We start from the raw sequence: 20283 nt of genomic DNA, 5'->3' as shown, positions 1-20283 counted from the left end.
TAGGTACTCAATACAGACAGGTTATTTGTTATTGTCTGCAATTTCGTTTATATTTTGCTATTAATAATACTATTTTATGATGATATTTAAGGAAAATATGCTTTTATAAAGTACTATGCTTATGTTTGAAAACCAGAGTTTTATTTGTTCTTGCTTAAATGATTACCAGTGAGAGTGGGGGAGATGGTTTGTGGGTAAAGGTGTTGGCTACCAAGCTCTATGACCTGAGTTCAGTCCTTCAAACCCACATGGTGTAAAGAGAGAGCCTGGTAAAGTTCTAATGCACATGCTCCTGTTTTCTGACTCACAGACATCAGCCTGCCTCTGCCTCTTCAGTGCTGGGATTAAAGTGTGAGCCACCATGCTCTGCAAGTCCTACTTCATAATTTCTATGAAATTCAAAGTCTATGGGATGACAGAGAACTGACCGAAAATCCCTGGGAACTGGAATAGTGGTGGGATTAGCTGATGAAGTAAGATAGGAATAGAAAAATTCCTATTGGAAGATTCAGTGTATTAGCTACTTACCTCATTGCTCCGTCCAAATAACCTACAATAGCAACTTAAGAAAGGAAGAATTTGTTTTGCTCATGGTTTTATGGGATAAACACCATTTAAGGAACAAAATAAAAGCAAATGTTACTGGAGAGTACTGAATAAGAGGAAAAGGTCAAGAAATTAGATGGAATGATTAGACTAGGTCAAGTTATACAGTTAAGAGAATTAATCTATAGAAACAAAGTTGAAACTTCACTCTAAATGCATCAAGTTCTAGGCAGAGACATAAACCATTACTATCTAGGCTAGGTACACGAACAGTGAGCTTTATTTTTAAGACAGAACCACTCAGCAAGTCACAACTTCTATTATTTATGTATTTATTTATTTATGTGTCTATTTATTTATGTATTTATGTACCTGAGGGTGGGTGTTTACACACATGCCACACTGCATATGTGGAGGTCAGAGAACAATTTGATGGAGTTGGTTCTCTCCTTTACCATGTGAGTCCCAGGGATCAAACTGAGGTCAACAGTCTTGGCGGTGAGCCCCTTTCACCACTGAGGTGACTGTGTCTTAAGAATGAGTATGGGAATTTTCCAAGAAGAGTTGGAAATTTGAGTAAGGACATAGGGGTTCCATACTTTCTTTATATTTAGTAAAATTGAAGGTTGAGTCATTATATAGACCAGAAAGATTTTGTTTCTTTTGCAAAACATAAATTCTGAATCTTAAAAATAAGTTAGTCAGTTTTATGCTGCTATAACAAGACATCAGAAGCTGGAACTTTTAAGGGAAGAAGTAATTTATTTTGCATTTCTCGACGAGCATGGCATTATCATCTGATTCTCATTGATGAGGGTCTTGTGGTGGATGGTGTTAAAATGGCAGGGCATGCATGTAGAGGTGACATGGAAAGACAGGAATCAAAGGCTGGGGAGATGCCTGGAACATGCTCACTGTGTGCAGCCCCACCCAAGCCGTTCCAGTACATTAGCATTAGTCCACTTAGGAGGTAGAACCCCTCCTAAGTGACATCTTCTACCTGCTCAGCCCTGCCACACTCAACAGTATACACACCACAGCAGTTAGGTATCTGATTGAATGTTTTTAAAGGGATTAATTAGCAATTAGTTTTTGCAGCCCTGGGGATTGACACTAGGGTCTTACATATGCGAGGTAAGTGCTTTACCACCAAGTACATACACAGCTAAAAAAGTGTTTGTTAATGTAGTTGCTTAAGTTTTGGTTTCATTAAAATGGCTTAAAATTACTCTTCGGTTAATTTTCTACAGGAATATCATTGTCAAATACCATGGTAAATGCAGGTTTGACTTCTTTTAAAAAAATAGAGGAAGCAAATGCAAGAGAAATTGAACTGGTATGTAGTATTCTCTGTTCCCAGTGTTACTGAATTCTATTTAAATCCCAAACCCCACTATGTATTCTATTCTATTGAAACTATTTGTTTACATGTGGGAGATGGCTCTGTCAGTAAAGTAAATGGCACACAAGCCTGAGGATTCAAGTTCAGAGCAGAGCTCAGCACCTGTGTCAAAAGCTGAACCTAGAAGCACACACCTATAACTCCAGCTCTTAGGAGGTGGAAACAGGAAGGCACGAGGCTTTTTTTGTTGCTCATGTTTCTAGAGGAGTCAGTGGGCACCAGGTACCATAAGGACCCTGTCTCCTAAAATCAAAGGTGGTGAGCTGTGGAGGACCTCTGGTCTCCTCACACTTTCGCAGACACTTGATTCATACGTGCACAACTGTATATATCATATACACAAATATTTTCTTCTTCATAGTCATAAGTATTTCAATTGCAGACGTTTGGGGTGACAAACCTAATTAATCCTATGAATTCTAAGGAATATTTCAATAAGAGTTTTAAGTGTTTGGGTTAGAGTATAATGATGTAAATATGTTTAGATTTTAAGTAGACATCCACCTTTCGGGACCCAGATAAAAGAAGCTGTGGTGTATCTACCTAAGTATGGACTTGAAGTGGAGCAGGTGAATATTCTTTTTCTTTAATGTTCTCTGTCTTTTTAAAAGCAAAGCTTTCAAGGACTACAATTGAAGCTGAGTAGGAATAGTAAGACTATTTTAAAGCATTTTTATACTTGTCGTTGTTTTTGAAGATTGCAAGATACAGTGATATCAAGGCGGAAATACTAGTGACGGTTACATTAAGAAACTTCAAACAGCTGCAAACTAAGAGAACAGCACCAGATGCTCACTATACTACTTTAATCATAGGTGATGCAGATAACCAAGTCGTTTTTAAGCACAAAATTATGTAAGTAATTATGAAATACCTACTAGATTTTATTTTTAAGTATATTAAACTTGAAATTTTTAGTATAAGATACAATAATTAGATTACACAATCAATTAAATTACAATTCCCTGATGTAATAATGGGACAAGTTTCCCGCTTGTCTATTAAGGAAGGGTAATGCTAACCTTAGGTCATTCTATTTAGAACTAGATGAAGAAATTATAAAATCTGCCACCATGGAGGGATTTGGTTTTTTTTATCATTTTTTTTTACTTGAATTAGAAAGAAGATTGAATTACATGACAATCCCAGTTCCCTTCTCCCTCCCTTCCTCCTCTACCACCCCCCCAACTAAAACCCTACCTATCACATACCCTTTCTTCTATTCTTACCTGACTCAACCTTTCTGCTCCCTCATGACCTCTGCATCCTTCCTCTTCTTCCCTTCTCATTCTCATAGCTCCCTACCCCCTCTTCCCATGCTCTCAATTTGCTCAGGGAATCCTGACCCTTTCCCCTTCTCCAGGGGACAATGTTTGTCTCTTTTAGGGTCCTCCTTGTTTACTAGTTTCCGGTGGAGGGATTTGTAACAAGAGAACAGATGGTCTCTGGGGCCTTTCTGATGTTGCTGTTTTTCTTCTTTTATAGCCTTACTCTTTGAATACAGGCTTCTATTCAATTCAGAATATAGCCTCTACTACAGATTCTATCTCCAAATTAACATGTACACAGCTACTATAACACCATTGTAGGATACAGGCAATCAGATCAACCATATAAGGAAGATCCCCTCCATATGCCTAGTTCTCTAGTGTGCCTTTTATAGTTTTTACTTCAGTGTTTTCTGTATATCATTTTCCCTCACAATGTCATAACTAAATTAAGATATCAGTTTTTGTGATTGCTAGTTCTTTTAAAGTACTTAGTAGGCCCAGAAAACTGAGTTACTTAATATTTGTATGAGATAGGTAATATCATAATTCACATTTTATAGAGGAAGAAATTGAAACAGAGGTTTTAGTCACATAAGCCAGCATCATGTTGATATCAAAGTCTAGATTGACCCTACCATTCTCATGTTAGAGCCTGTGCTCACTGTATTACTACAGTGCTAAGCAGTGTAATTGTCAGGAGACTGAAGATTCTACAGGAGCTGCAGCATGAGGATGCTCTTCTCACAGTTACTGCTCTCCTGCAGCTGGCCTGGCACACTTAGAACACACCATTGTACACATCCTTATTCCTGGGGACTATGAGAATGAATTAAGCTCAATAATTTTTCTTGTTGTCTGTGTCAGTATTAGATACAAACTATCTCAAACTCAATTTAAATGGTAGTTGAAGTTGTTTCTCACAAATAAATATGACTTGTGCACAGCCACCTTAAAGAAGAACTCATGATTATTAATAACAACTGTTTATTTCTGTTTGGTCTCGAATGAGTTGGTGCAGCTCAGGATCAGCTCCTGCTAAAATAGTTAGTTCCACTGTCATGTGTGGTAGCTTATACCTGTAGTCCCAGGACTGGGAGCTGAAGGCAAGAGTGTCAGTAGCTCTAGTCGTTCTTGTTACTTAGCAAGTTTGAGGAGCAAACAACAAACAAACAAAAATCCCACTGATGCTTATTCTTTCTCCTCACAATTTGGTGAAAGTAGTTTTCAGCAGTTGTTTACCACTATTGAAGATCATCCCTGAAATCAACATATTAGTTCATTTTGGGTTTGGATTGTGTTAAATTTTAAATTAATGTTTTTCAGGGATTCTGTTTTGTTAAAAAGTGGAAATTGGGCTAAAAAAATTGATGTGAAGAGAGCTCTGACATCTGAAGATCTTAGCATAAATCTAATTAGTTCTGATTATGGTAAGTTAGTTGAAATAATGAAGATTTCAATACAAAAATGACAGCATTTAGACACTGTTTCCTTTATGCTAGCTGGTACAGAAAAATAATAAAGATAATATACTTACTATGAATAAACATTAAGGGAAATTATGTTATATTTAGGTAACATAATTCAATTTTGTTTGTTCACTTATCAAACTTTTTTCTAAGATAAATTTCAGTTATAGAAATTTTTAAGTCATATTTTAATCCTTTCAAAATATTAAAATATTAAAATTATCTGTACTTCTTCCCTCTAGTGCTACAATAATAAGAGATATGAAATAAAATAAATAGCCTCATGTGAAGACTTAATATGGTTTTACTAAACATTTGCATACATCTTTTCTCTTTCCAGTTGGTCTTGATATTCAGCAGAAATTTACAGTCTTTTATTTAGGCACCAGGATGCCTGTAAATCAAACAGTTATGCAAAGAAGATTAGAAACAGACATTTCTCATGCTAAGTACTCAAATAGAGCCATTGTAGCGGGATCCAGTCAAGGTAAACAGCACTATTAATTTCTGCTTCTAGAAAAACATCAATATGTCCTGGGAAGAGTCAGGATGACTTCACTCAAATTGTTGGTCTCTGAAATTACATATTTAGGTTTCAGATAAACATATTATACTAATATAGTAGGAATTATTCTTATGGTTAATATTTTTCAAATTGTGATGTTAGTTGGACAACAAATTATTTGATTAGTTTTATATACATTATGCTTTTTCATTCTTACTTCACTTTTTGAACCATTTTGGGGTGGGAGGGGGAGGATGGTGATGTGTGGGAATCCATAGACTTGATGAAGCAGACCAGTGAAAATAAATATAACTTTTTATTATGAGTAATTTTAAACATAACACCGAAGTGTGTAATGAACTCCTAGATACTCAATAGCCTCCTTAAACAAGAGTCAAAGATTTTACTATGTACCCAACACCTGGTTTGTGTTCTCCTTTTATAATCTGAAGCAAATGTAAGATAGCACCCCATTCCCATGTAAATGTCTCATTGTAAGTTTGTAAATGGTGAAGACTTTTAAAGTTACTTTTTACACATAAAAATTAATGCCATCCATGACTGAGTCAGTGTTCAAATTACTGTCTCATAGTCATATGAGGAATATAACCTCTTGATATGACGTAGGTGTGCCAGATTGGCTCCTGAACCCTTTTGGCTTGCTGATAGTTGTTTCCACAGTTCTCATGCTGTGCCACAATAGGGGGCCTGTGTGAATCACTGGGAGTTTGTAGTGGGACTTGTTGCTGTGTCCAGTTGACAGAGCTAAGCTAACCCTGGGGCTGCTGGCAAACCATCACAGTGGTTACTTCAGTCAAGTATTCTCCTGAACATGAATCCAAGTGAAGATAACCCAACCAGGAATAGTCACATTTAAAAAAAAATAGGAGAGAAGGGGAAACTACAAACAAGAGGACACATACACTCCAGAAAATATGCAAAGCACAACAAAGAAAATTCTAAAAAAAATATGAGATAGCTTTCCGTTATAACACCCCTACAAGCTGGTGGGCTCTCAGTACCAGAAAAGGAAGATGAAGAGCTAAAGGCCAGTGACTAAAGGACTCAAACAGATGAGGAATTTAATTTAGGACCTAGCCAGGAATGTTAAAATAAATTAACACTTAGAGAACAAAGTTACCAAATTAGATGAAAGAATCAATAATGAGGAGGATACTTTTAAAACATGGAGGAAAAATCAGCAAGGAAATTGAGATGCTTAAAACAAAACAATAAAAACCCCAAATCCTAGAAAAACTAACGACAGCAACAGCAGGATCTATCAGCATCAGACAAAACCAAACAGAAGAGAGCTCAGGGGTGAGAACAAGCCTGGCACAGTAACACATACAGAGTGACCCAAAACTTCCAAGCCTCAGAACTCTCAGGGTGACTGATGTCATAGAGTTTAGACAATCTATTAATGAAATTATAACTGAGAATGTAAACCTACAAAAAGAAATAGACATTTAAACAAAGGAAGCATTTGGAACCCCAAATAGATTTGATCAGGAAAGAACCTTCCTATGATTTATCATAGTCAAGGTGTCAACAGTTTAAAAACAGAATAAAACAAAAAGCTCTAAAAGCTGCACAGGTTAGGGGAACACAGAGGGAAGAAGATCAGAATAACATTTAGATCTGTCAGGGTCTTCAGTGTTCAGTATCAGGCATTGAGTCTCCTGCTACACTGAGGATAGGAAGGCTCGGTATCAAGGAGAATAGGAAGACATTGCAGTCTCAGGATTCTCCAACCACACTGAGGAGAGACAGCAGTCTGAGGCTTGGTGAAGGGCTCATGTGTGGATCAGCCCTTTCAACCTGAGCTTGAGATCAGAGCTGGTGGCCGGGCACTTTGCTTTTCTGATCATCAGCTTGAAGTTTGAACCCTAATATCAGTCTCTGGGTCTTTTATTTATCATGTTACATATTAGCACCCAGTGTGGGGTATAGATTGTAGCACTAAAAATAAAAGACAAAGAGACAGATATTGGGGTTCAAGCTGAAGGCCAGAAAAGCAAAGTAGCAGCTCTTACCACGACCTCAGGCTGAATGGGCTCATCCTGCTGCCTTTTCTCAGCGTGGATGGAGAATGAATGCTCCTAGATACTGAACACTGAAGACACTGCTTCTATCTTTTTACCCCTCTAGTGCTGGGATTAAAGGCCTGTGATCTTTTACTCTTTTAGACTGATTCAATCTTGTGCATCCCTAGGTGACTTTGAACTCAGAGAGATCCATCTACCTCTTAATACTGAGTTCTAGGATTAAAGGTGTGCACCACCACGTCCTAGCTTCTGGTTGCTAGGATTAGAGGTGTGTGCCTGGCTTCTATAACTTGTGGCTGACTTTGACTTCTGAATCCTCAGGCAGGCTTTAATAAATCATAAATAATATATCACCACATACAAGCTAAAGGAATTTATGCTAAGTCAGAAACACAAAAAATCGGCTGGGTGATTGTGGTGCACGCCTTTAATCCCAGCACTTGGGAGGCAGAGGCAGGCAGATCTCTGTGAGTTCAAGAACAGCCTGGTCTACAGAGCAAGTTCCAGGACAGCCTCCAAAGCCACAGAGAAACCTGTCTCGAAAACCAAAAAAAAAAAAAAAAAAAAAAAAAAAAAAAAAGAAAGAAAGAAAATTCTTAAAAGAATAGCACATTCAGAGGAATAAGAAGGACAGTTTTACCCACTAGAATATTGAAAGAATACACTTTATATGAGCACAGACAAGCATTAGGGAGCTGGGAGAGAATTAATCTTGTCTAGACCAACAACAACCAAACCCTTTACTAATTGACATGCTTTAAAATAAAACAAATTATAGAGCTGGAGAGATGGTTCAGTGGTTAAGAGCACTGGCTGCTCTTCCAGAGGACCTGGGTTCAATTCTCAGCACCCACATGGCAGCTCACAATTGTCTGTTACTCCATTTCCAGGGTACCCGATACCCTCACATGGACACACCTGCAGGCAAAACACCAGGACACATAAATTAAGAAAAATTAAATTATGGAAATGAAAGAATAAAAAACAAAACACAGCAGAGACCATTCTCAGCACCTTGAATGAAAATGCTCTTCACTTACCAGTGAAAAGACATAGCCTGTCCTATGTTGCTTCCTTTTGCTGTGATGAAACACTAACCAAAAGCAACCTGGGCAAGGAAGGTTTTTATTGGCTTACAGGTTATGGTCCATCATCTAGGGGAAGCAAGCAGAAACTACAGGCAGGAACCTGCAGACAGGAACTAAAGTGAAGTCCATCGAGGAACTCTGAGTACTGGCTTGTCTCCTAGCTTCCCACTCAGCTACCTTTTATGTAGTTCAGACCCTCCTGCCCAAGACTGGTACTGCCCACAGTGGGCTGGGCCCTATCATATCAATTGGCAATCAAGAAAATGTCCCCACTGACACTCCCACAGTCCTCTCTAATAGATACAGTACCTCAGTTGAGAGTCTCTCTTCCCAGATATGTTAAGTTGACAACCAAGATGAACCATCACAAGGACTAAATAGATTTTTAAAAAATCCAGTTACCCCTTGTCTCCCAAGAAACTCACATAACTAGAAAAGACAGCCAAGAATTTATAGAGTCACAGGTTAGAAGTAAACTTGCCCAGCAAATAGAAGCTATAAACAGGCTGAATTCGTGATTCCCATACTGATAAGTAGACTTCAAATCAAAACTACTCAGTACTACAGAAAAAATATTAACTACATATTAATAAAGAGAGCCATTCATCAAAAGGATATAACAATTGCAAATATTTATGTACTGGATCTTGTAGTCCACAGTTTCATGAAGTAGACAGTAACAACATCAAAGGTCACATAGGTCCTGACACAATAATAGGAAACTTCAATAACTCATATCTACAGAGGCCTTTCAAGCTAAAACACATAGCAAAGGAAGGAACTTAAGAACAAATTATATCACCAGTCAACAGGGCTTAACAGATATCTACAAAATTACTTCATCAATAGAGCATATACTTCTCACTCCTGACAAGACCTTGTATAGATGAACACGAATGGAATCCAAGATAGGTTATTAACTGGTAATTTATTGGGGAGTTATACTCACACGAGGAATCAGTAACCAGATTGGCACTCTAAGCGGTCCAGTCCCGGAATGCTTCCCAATGCTGGCTCAACCCTGAGCGAGAGAGTGTTCTGGCTCTCTCTCTCTCGCCCATTTCTACACCTCCTGGGCATGGTCATCAGTACAGATGTTGGGATCTCTCCCTACAATTCCCCTTTTAGTATAAAAAGGATTTAAACTTGAAACAAAAACTAAATTGTGTACAAAATGTCTTAACATATGTAAGAGCATCATACATCATCTATCTTAAGTAGAGAGGAGACTATACACAGTAAGACGACTTGTGACATACACATTATACATAAGTTACATCATACAAGGATCTATAACAGTGTAAATTGTCTATAGTTAATAATCATAAAGGTGAATCACAAGAAGATATAATAATCTATCTATATCTCATCCTAACCATATCTATTCCATCTAAACTCTAAAGTCATCTGAAAGAGATGTCCAAGCCTGAACACCTCCTTCCAAACCCAACCCTAAACAATAGGAAACTAGCCCTAACTAGGTATACATTATCCTTAGTGACAACAGTGGGGAAAGGGGGCATAGTATTCTCAGAGTTACTTCCTGCTGAAATGGGACGATGATAGCCTCATGGGGTCCTGTAGGAAGAAAATGTTAAGAGTAGTGAAAGTCTTGAGTGGACTCTCTACAACACTTGTATCCAGTCTGTATTTGGCGGGAGATGTTTGATTGAAGTTCTTGGTTGAAACCCTTATCTAGATTGAAGTCCTTGTTTTGATTGAAGTTCTTATCTGAAGCTCTGACCAGAGTGTAATCAGAACATGCATCATCTCAGCTAGCTGTTCTGGAGTTGTCTAGAGCGATGTAGTCCAAGCCAAGTCTAGAGTGGTGATTGTCAGTTCAAATGCATCAAGTTGGATCTAGTGGAATCGATGAGGTGGAGACCCATTTTCTTTCCAGAGAGTTCAAAGATTGCTGTTAGGAAGTTCTTTATTCACTGTGGGGAACATAAACATTAATGTCAGCAGAGAAACATCAACTGGGAAGGGCAACAATAGGGAAGACAATAATTGTGAGGGAATTTAGATTTTCAGAGAAAGAACTGAGAATAGACAAATGCCAGTCCCCATTTTTTTTTCTTTTTCTGTATTACATCAACCTTGGAAACCTGCCGTGATATACTGGGGAACTCATAGAATTCCTGTCAGCCTTCTAGACCCCCCAGATAACATCTGCCAAGGGAAGCACAGGCGCATACACTGTCCTGATGCACCATCTTGTGGCCGTGTTTCAAATTGCAGCATTCAAAGCTCTTCAATTAAGAGGCTTTATGACAAAAAGAACAATTTACAAGGCATTTTCTCCTAGTCATGGCATCTTTCTCTTAAGTGAATTAAATGAACCCTTTGAGGGAGAATCAACACTGCTAATATAACTCAGGAGGTGGAACGGCTGAGAGACAGGACTCTGGAAGTTGCTTACAGAGCTCAGAGTCTCCCACTTTCTATGTATTAAGCCTGTAGTTTGAGCACCTATTCTGCATCTGCTACAAGTCAGGGCCTTGCATGCACATTGGATATACAGTAGGAAGACAACTAAGGATGACCAGATAGTTGAGGAAAGTGTGGGACATGTAAAAAGTCCCAAAGTAAACAAGAGTGGATAAAAGAGCAATGGGATAATCCCAGAATGTAATAAATATAGAAATTAAGCAATGCATTGCTACTATAAAATGTACTAATAGGCCATAAATAAAAAGAACAAGAATAGGCACAGAGAAGTCAAATCTATGATTTGACTGGGCACAAAGTACAATTTAAATGAAAGCAAAATGGAGACCAAGGAAACAAACCATCTAGAAGCCTAGAGTCAAATGAGTGTTCTAAAAAGAGAAAACAAACAAACAAAAAAATCTGAGAAAAAAGTTGAGAAAATTTTTGATACTTACCATGATGTATAAATTCGCCCACCAGAAAAGAGCACCTCCTGTTAGGATGAATGAAAGAAAATCTACTAACAAGGCATACTTGCAGCTTTTCCAAAGACCTTGAGGATCAGGAGAGGTTGCTCAATGGGTAAGAGTGCTTGCTGCCAAGCCTGAGGACCCGAGTTTGATCCCCGGGATCCACATTATAGGAAAGAACCATCTCAGGCAAGTTGTCCTCTGACCACACACACACACACATGCACCCACACCCACCCATACACACACGCACACACGCATGCACTCACGGGCTTGAATAAATCTTTAAAATGAACCAAAAAAGAATGATGAATTTCTTTGTAAAAAATTTTTTTTTGCTTTGCTTTTTTGAGACAGGGTTTCATGTGTAGCCCTGGCTGTCCTAGAACTCACTTTGTATACCAGGCTAACATTGAACTCAGAGATAACTGCTTCAGCCTCCCGAGTGCTGGGATCAGAGTCAGTGCCACCATACCCGGTCTTAACACTTTTTAGTTTGAAAGCAGATATTTAAAGTTAGTCATCTGTATTATCCAGAAGATGGGGGTGTTCCATTATTTTTGTGGTTCTTGAACATTCTTATCTCTAGCTTCAGAAATAATTACACAGAAGTCTTACAGTTCCACTGTGGTCACAGAATGGCTTTATCTGAGTGTTGTTTTTATTTTCAAAGTCAGTTTAGTTGAGAGCGCTATGGTGTTCAGATGCCAAGGATTTGATAATTTTATTATTATTAATTTATCAGCAACTGTGTGTGATGGTTGTTCTTCACTGTGAATTTGACTGGATTTACGCTCACCTAGGAAACACATTTCTGGTTTCAGAGAAGTATGTATTTCTGTGTTCGGTCTGTACACATGAATGCAGGTGCCCACAGAGGCTAGAGGCATTGAATCTCCTAGGAGCCAGGATTACAGGCAGTTGTGAGCCACTCCATGTGACTTCTGTGAACTTGGCTTAGGTCCTCTGCAAAGACCATGCATGCTTTTAACCACTGAGCTTTCTATCTCTCTGGTTGTCAGATGCTTTGTCACAGCAACAAGACACACAACTGATACACTGTCAGACAGGCTTCTTGCTGTGACTCTTGAAACAATTTAACAGTGGAAGGCTTTCTTTCAGCTCTGTGGTTTTAGTCTATGCTGGCTGCAGTGATTCTGTGCTTTGTAGAGAGGTAGCATGCCACAGGGTAAGGGTGTGGTAGAACAGAGCTGATCACCGAATGGCATCCAGAAACAGAAAGAAGCAAGTAGGAGCTAGAGATGAGTTAGGTCCTTCAAAGTCATTCCTCCAGGAAGCTTGTAGACCTAGACCCTGCCTCCTAACACCTGCCTTGGATTATAAAACCATGGGTGGAGTAGTCCACAGAGGAAACCAAGAGCCCCTAGGCATCAGTCCCATTGCAACAGTTGTTCTCTGCAATCAGGGACCAACTCCTGGACTTTGAGGGGGAGGGAGCTTTTATACCCAAACCATAATAGTGCCTCTTCTTGGTCCCCAAAGAGACTAGACATGTGCCTTTGTAGTGAAAAGCCTCATCTGCTTATCCCAGGCTGCTACAGATGTAAGTACCTGGGAGCTGTAGTGGTGACTCAGTGGTTAAGAGCACTGGCTGTTCTTCCAGAGGACCTGGGTTCAAGTCTCAGTGCCCACTTGGCAGTTCACAATTGCCTATAATTCCTCCTCCAGGGGATCTGACACTCTCACACAGACACATGTAGGCAAAATACCAATGCACATAAAGTAAAAAATATAATAAAAATAAAAATCATTTTAAACATATATAAATATCTAGTTGTGCCCTAACTTGAAAAAGATTGATTGAACAAGGACACTGGAAATAAAAAGGCCAAGGAAGGTTGCAAAGGTCTTCATAGTTGTCCAGTTTTTCCAGATCACTTAAAATTTGTGTTTCAGCAAAAGCAGGCAGGTGTTAGTTTCCAGTCTGTGGTTTGCTGGCTTTGATTATTGTGACCTCTATCTGGACTATCTTCTCCTTGTCCCCTTCCCATGTCCAGATCCTGTCTCTCCTATAAGGACAATTAAAACATTCTCCCCTTCTCAATGTTACTAATCAGAACTAAGATCAAGACAAATTTATTTAAAGCATAATAAATGTGGTAGGCCTGTAATTCTGTTTGGGGGAGTGAGGCAGGAGGGTCATGAGTTCATGGCAGTAGTGAAGTAGTAGTACAGTGAAGGCAGTAGAGTTGCTTATTTAGTGCACACAGAGCCCTACTAGAGCCCTAGTACTCTTAACAACAACAAAAGAAAACCCACATATAGGTGGATATCATATACATATGTAATAAATTATATCTTTGGATACATTGGTTACAGTTTAGAGCCACCAATCTGGTATCGTTCTTCTCCTTCTTTGAATTCTTATAGCAAATTTTATGTCCCTAAAGCATGTATTTATAACTCACTAAACAGTTACAATGTCCTGTCTACTAACTAGTCAGGGCACCATCACAATGTTGTGAGATTTGCTCGTTTTTCAAATGCCTAGCCTTGAGTATGGAACAAAGTTTTAAATCCCCATCTTCATTTTTGCTTCCATAAGGACAAAGTTTGTTGTTGATATTAAAGCAGTTTATAGGTAGCTAGATGTTCCATATGAAAAGCTGGGATGGGGCTAACAATGGGAAGAGAGTGCTATTAGAAATATGTTTTTGCTGGTGGTGGCGCACACCTTTAATCCCAGCACTCGGGAGGCAGAGGCAGGCGGATCTCTGTGAGTTCGAGACCAGCCTGGTCTACAGAGCAAGTTCCAGGACAGCCTCCAAAGCCACAGAGAAACCCTGTCTTGGAAACAAACAAAAAGCCAAACAAACAAACAAAACAACAACAAAAAGAAATATCTTTTTTTTAACTGTATAGGTTTATATTTGAGGAAGTATGAAAGTCATATATTTGCTACTACCTATGAGATAAAAGTGGATCAAAAGTACTTGTATTAAATTTATAATAGTAGATGTAATAACAAATGTATTTCTTTCTCATATTAATTTAGGAATGGCTACCTGCAAAAAACCTGGAAACCGGGAATGCAATCATCATTGTAAAAACAAACACACATGTGGACATGACTGCTGTGAGTTCTGTCACGATTTTTTCAAAATTGAAATGTCTTTGGTGAATATGGGCTGGAGAGATGGCATAGTGGTTATGTACTGCTCTTGCAGAGGACCTGAGTTCAGTTCCCATCACCCACAGTTATCTATGACTTCAGTTTCAGGGCTCTAACACTGTCTTCTGACCTCCAAGGGCATCTGCACTCATATGCACACATATACACATATATAATTAAGGATAAAAACAAATTTAAAAAGAAATGTCTCAAGTGAATAATAATGATATGCTAATTTTATACATATGATATTTATATCATTCAACTTAAAACTCTACAGATAGTTTTCCTTTGTGGTAGGGAGAACAACATGAGAACAAGTAAATGTTAGATTTGGTATTTAGTTTTGTTTGTTTTTTAAATACTGCCAGAAATGTAATACAAAAAATTCTAAAATTTCACTGGCTGTTAGTCAAATCTATTATCCAGTACTTGGGAGGCTGAGGCAGGAGGATTGTGAGTTGAAGGCCAAATTGGACTGCATAACAAGTTCTCTGCATCACTTAAAAAACAAAAACAACAAGAAGAGATTCTACAATTTCTTTTAATAGGTAAAATCGGAGTTTCACAAAAACCAGAAGTTAAAGAGTCAGCAATGTCTTCATATTTGTCTGACTTAAAAAGCAGGAATGCTGTCTCTTCTCTCCCTCCAGTTAAACGACTCAAGGTTAGCTTTAATAGCATTTATCCTTTGTTCTGCAATTAGATGAATGCAAATGTCACTTGTCCTGTGTACCATTAAGGTAGGTAAATATCTACAGTGTTCTTTAAATTTATTTACCAGCTTGACTAGGAATATGATCACTATAATCAATCTAAAAATCCACTTTTGGAACATAACTGCCCAGCCATTTCCTCACCTTAGTCTAGTGACCATTTAAGCCAGAGAACTAGAAAAAAAGAGTCTGAGCTTGACTTAGCTCAACAACAGTTGGAACTAAACAGTCTTGCCCTGTCTTGGCTTTGAGCCGGACTGAGTTGGAAATTCTGAAGTTAATTTAGATTCTTGCCCCTGAGAATGAACAGGAGATTTCCTTCCAAGTGATGAAGAAATGAGTGTCTACTACTTGGTAGGATAGTCACAAATAGACTTTGCTTAAGCTGAAGTCATCACATCCTAGAAAAGCCCTTTTGTAGGCTTTTATGCAATGGCAGAGTGCATTGAGGCTAAATAAAGGGAATATTAGGAAATAAAGAGAATATGAGATTTAAAGTGATCATCACATGTCTTCTGAGAATATAATTTGGGGTCCTGATGATGGTGAGGGTGGCTTACCTCTTTAATCCCAGCACTCAGGAAGCAGAGGCAGGCAGATCGCTTGAGTACGAGGCCAGCCTGGTCTATAGAGCAAGTGCCAGGACAGGCTCCAAAGCTACACAGAGAAACCCTGTCTCAAAAAACAAAACAAAACAAAATGCTGGGTTTAGGGCTGGGAATAGTAAAGTGCTCAATGGTTTAGTGTTAACCTAGAGAATGTGTACTAGTACTTTTTTCTTGATGTGATAAAACATGGCAAAGGCAACTCACAAAAGCATTGATTTGGGTTTGTGGTTCCAGAGGGTAAGATTTACCATGGTGGGGAGGTGTGGTAGCAGGCAGCAGGCGCAGTGGCTGGAACAGAAGCTAAGGGCTCACATCCTGAACTGCAAGCATGAAACAGAGAGAGCAACATGAAGTGGTAGGATTCTTTAAATTCTCAAAGCCTACCTCTAGTGACCTATTCCTCCAGCAAGGCCATATTTGGTAAACCTTCCCAAACAGTACCACCAACTAGGGACCAAATGTTCAAATACATGAGCTGGTGGGGGGGGGCATTCTCATTTGAACCCTGAGTTTAATTTCCCAATACCACCACCACAAAAAATAAGTTTTCCATGTAAAGGTGTCCTAGAGGCAGCTGGCTATAACTGGAAATCAGAAGGGAAACTGAAGTAGAAATACAGACTTGAAAGTCATCGGCAGAAAGATAATAACTTAAGCCGTGGAAGTCAAAAGATCTTTTTCTGAAAACATCACATATAGAGCAAGAAGAGAAGACCACATTAAAACAAAACAAAAATAAAAAGCAAAACATTTGAATTGAAAACCAGCTGAACACTCACCTAATGCATTGATCTCTGGGCTTTAATTACCAGCAGTAACTTTACTATTTGGTTTATTTGTGAAAGTAATAGTTGACCTTGGAATGGCATTTTTAATTTTTATTAACAGATACAGATGAACAAATCTCAAAATGTGGACCTTAAGGAGTTTGGTTTTACTCCAAGGCCTTCCCTTTCCAGTATATCAAGGTACAAATACAATGTTAATATCTAAGATTAAAGTATTCATTTAAATGTTGCTCCTTCAGATGACCACTTATTCAAGGGAAGTTAGTCACTGACTACTCAATGAATATCACAGTAATCATTTAGTTTCATTATATAGCAACACTATCATAATGGCTTCAGTGTCTCACATGTTACCATTCCTTGGATCTCCTCTTCACTAGGAAACTATCTGTCCCTTATGTCATCTCCTGGTTCTCTGCTTTACAAGGAAGCCTGCGTTGGTATACTCAGTTTAATCTTTCCCTGCAGGAGCTCATTCCATACCAATAATACCTTAGGCTTGAAAAGTACTTTGTAATTTGAAATTTTGCTTGTGCAGTATATCTTTTGACCTTCATAACAACATAGCTCATAAAATAATTTTATCTTATGCTATTTTATAATATTTATTTACTGGTTGGTGTTTTGAGACATCGTCTTGGTATGTAGCCAAGGCTGGCTTTGAATTCATTATATAGTCTACACTGGTTTCAAATTCATAATCCTATTGTCTTACCCTCTCAGGTACTGATTCTATTAATGGTATACCTCAATACACGATGTTTATTTCATTTTATTAATTACAAAGCAGACCTCATATTCGAAGTTAATAAGTAGAAGACCTCAGATGATCATACATTATTCTTTTCTTATATCATGATTCAGAGAAGAGAATATTGTATATAATAATTTCCTGTTCAGCTTAGCCTATTCAGTATATTCTTTTCTGTATTTTTAAACTAATTTTTCATTATTTGGCAGTTTAATACTTGCATATAATGGGTTTTAGTACCTTCACTACTTACTCTCCTCTCCCATCCAGTTTCCTTCTCCCACTGAAACACTCCTTTCCAGCACATCCCCCTACTTTCTTATCTTTGTTTCCTGTGCGAGCCACTGAGTTTAATTAGGGTTCTGTGCATAATCATTAGTGGGAGGTTATTTACTGAAGCCTAGGCAGCTCACCAGTGGCTACCATTGAAGAAAGTGGTACCCTCCCTCCAACCTTTCCTCTTTCCAACATGGACTGCCAATGTCTCTCAGATAGGAGGAGAGGTAGGAAGTCCTATCTGCTGAGATGGCGTTCTGTTTATTTATCAAGCTGTATAGAGCAAGTGCCAACGGATCAGAAGTCTAGAGATTTCAACTTCTGTTATCTAGCTGAGAGTAGCCGTGTCAGTAGATTTTAAAGACTGTATAATGATGGCAGGTATTTACTGGGGCATGTAAAGTGAATAAGTATTGGCCTCGTCCATCCAACATTTGCTTTTACCCTTTGCTACCTCAGCTAATAAGTTTATCATAGGATTGTCAAGTAAATAAACCAGGCTTTTTAATTTATATGAATAAGTAGTTTTCAAGGTCAAATTCATTGCACTTCTTTTTTTATGGTTTTGTTTATCTTCATAAAGGTCAGAATCTTTGAACATCCCTCAATTGCCAATATTGGAACAGTGGACTGAGCATGAAGTCTATGAAAAAGTTCAGGAATCATCTGCATATCATGACAAAGGTAAAGTTGTCATTGCTGTTGACTGATGAGGGAGTTTGATATTGCTAAGGTTAACAAGTCATTTAAATGAAAATCCAGCATCTAAAAAGATTGTGAGTATCAGCTGACAACAGTTTTCCCTTGAAGTTTTGAACTGATTTCAAATTCTTAGGTTATTTCAAATTGTCTTGTGTGTCAAAGATTCTAAGTATTTTCTCTACAAAGTGTTGACTATTTTATTTAAAGATAATATGAGGAAGAACTGGGAGAATTAGAAATCCTTCTGTGAACAAAGTATTAAAATGATGAATTACTACTTTTGTATATTTTTAGACATTCAAATAATGACTTTAAAATTAGTCCAGTTTTGACAGGCGTTGGTGGCACACGCCTTTAATCCCAGCACTAGGGAGGCAGAGACAGGCGGATCTCTGTGAGTTCGAGGCCAGCCTGGCTCAAGTGCCAGGATAGGCTCCAAAGCTACACAGAGAAACCCTGTCTCGAAAAAAACCAAAGAAAAAAATTAGTTCAGTTTCATAAAATAGCTATGTGACCTTGGGTAAATTGTTTAACATCTTTGGGTCTTAGTCTCATCTTTAAAAGGAAAGTGTTGGGAGCCAGTGAGACGGCTTAGTGGGTAAAAGTGCTTGTTCCTGGTGACCCGTTCTCTAGACTCACTCCATGGAAGGAGAGATCTCACTCCTGCATGTTGTCCTTTGACCTACACACACACTCACACATGCACACACAAATAAATAAATGTAAAAATATTAAAAATGAAGGTATCACACCAGTCAGTGGTGGTGCACGCCTTTGTTCCCAGCACTTGGGAGGCAGAGACAGGTGGACCTCTAAATTCAAGGGCAGCCTCTTCTAGAGAGTGAGTTAGTTCCAGGACAGCCAGAGCTACACAGAGAAACACTGTCTCAAAAAAAAAAGACAGAAAGTATAAATAAGTAAAATAAAATAAAAATATGAATAAATAAAATAAAAGTATCAAAATGGCTGACCACTAGTATTTCTTCTATTCTTACTTAGCTCCATGATTCTTACAGTTTCTAGAGGCATTGAGACAATAAACTAGTTTAAGAGGCATAGAAATTTTGTAATCTAGATTTGCTTTTATCTGTGTCTTGACATTACAAATGCAGCAATAGACATGAATTCTTCATCACTATTATTTTGGATCCCTGTGCTATTGCTATTATTTCTCTGGTTCATTCTATTAATAGGATGATATATTAAAGATGAGAAATATCCCTAACCTGTGAGTCATTTGCTGTTCTTAATTGTGGCAATTAAATATGTTTATTATAGTTTCCACACATTAGTCTTTATTGTCAAAACATTTTAAGTGCTGAGAATGTTTTAAGAAAAACATGGTAATTTTATTATCTGTATTCCAGTTTCACAAAGAGAAAAAGAAAAAAGTATTAGAAATTATATGAGAAAGCATTTTGAATCATAAAATTTAATTTGGAAGGGACCTTTGTGCAGTTTCTCATTTTACAGTAAAGGAAGCCAAGATTCTAAGAGATTAAATGACTCGCCCAAAATCACATACCTAATTAATGGCAGGGCCAGAAATAGATTCCATATCTCCTGATTCCCAGTCCAATGCCATTTCTAGAAAATGAAATTGACTTTTAGTTATCAGTAGAAAATTGAGTGTTGAACTTATAGTATATGAACTCTTTGAACTTCCTATCGTCTCATCCCACCTCACTGATGTACTTACTTCTCTAATTTTGCATCTCTCATTAACCCTCTGTTGTCTTAAAAGAAGAATTATTTTTTCATCAATTCAAAGCATAATGTGAATTCTATGTAATCTTGCTTTCTCTGGGAATTTAGAAGTTATTCTCTGTTCTATCCAATATTTTCATTGTCTACATTTTGGTTTGGGTTTGGTTTTTTGAGACAAGGTCTCTCCTTATACCCCTGTCAGGGTTGGGACTCACTATGTTGTCCATACTACCTTCTAAGTTGTTATTCTCTTGCCTCTGCCTCTCATGTGCTGAATTACAGGTGTGCATCCCCACACCCAGTTCACTATCTGCTTTCTATTGTCTTTTTCCTTCTTACCATATAAATATGCTTAAAGTCTTTTCCTTCTTCA

The 20283-nt window shown here is 38.0% G+C and overlaps 1 protein-coding gene across 1 annotated transcript in view; it reads left to right on the top strand.

The window, feature by feature from the left end:
* Positions 1–20283, top strand: part of Hfm1 (helicase for meiosis 1) — an 80038-nt gene that overhangs the window by 45219 nt on the left and 14536 nt on the right. The window contains exons 25-33 of the mRNA XM_027425870.1: positions 1797–1882; positions 2434–2517; positions 2646–2803; positions 4543–4646; positions 5026–5172; positions 14246–14326; positions 14914–15029; positions 16575–16654; positions 18085–18190. Coding sequence (XP_027281671.1) covers positions 1797–1882; positions 2434–2517; positions 2646–2803; positions 4543–4646; positions 5026–5172; positions 14246–14326; positions 14914–15029; positions 16575–16654; positions 18085–18190 — 962 coding nt within the window. The remainder of the gene's footprint in view (positions 1–1796; positions 1883–2433; positions 2518–2645; positions 2804–4542; positions 4647–5025; positions 5173–14245; positions 14327–14913; positions 15030–16574; positions 16655–18084; positions 18191–20283) is intronic.

This window comes from Cricetulus griseus, chromosome 7, assembly GCF_003668045.3.
Source record: "Cricetulus griseus strain 17A/GY chromosome 7, alternate assembly CriGri-PICRH-1.0, whole genome shotgun sequence".
NCBI lineage: Eukaryota > Metazoa > Chordata > Mammalia > Rodentia > Cricetidae > Cricetulus > Cricetulus griseus.
This window is presented reverse-complemented; position numbering and strand designations above follow the sequence as displayed.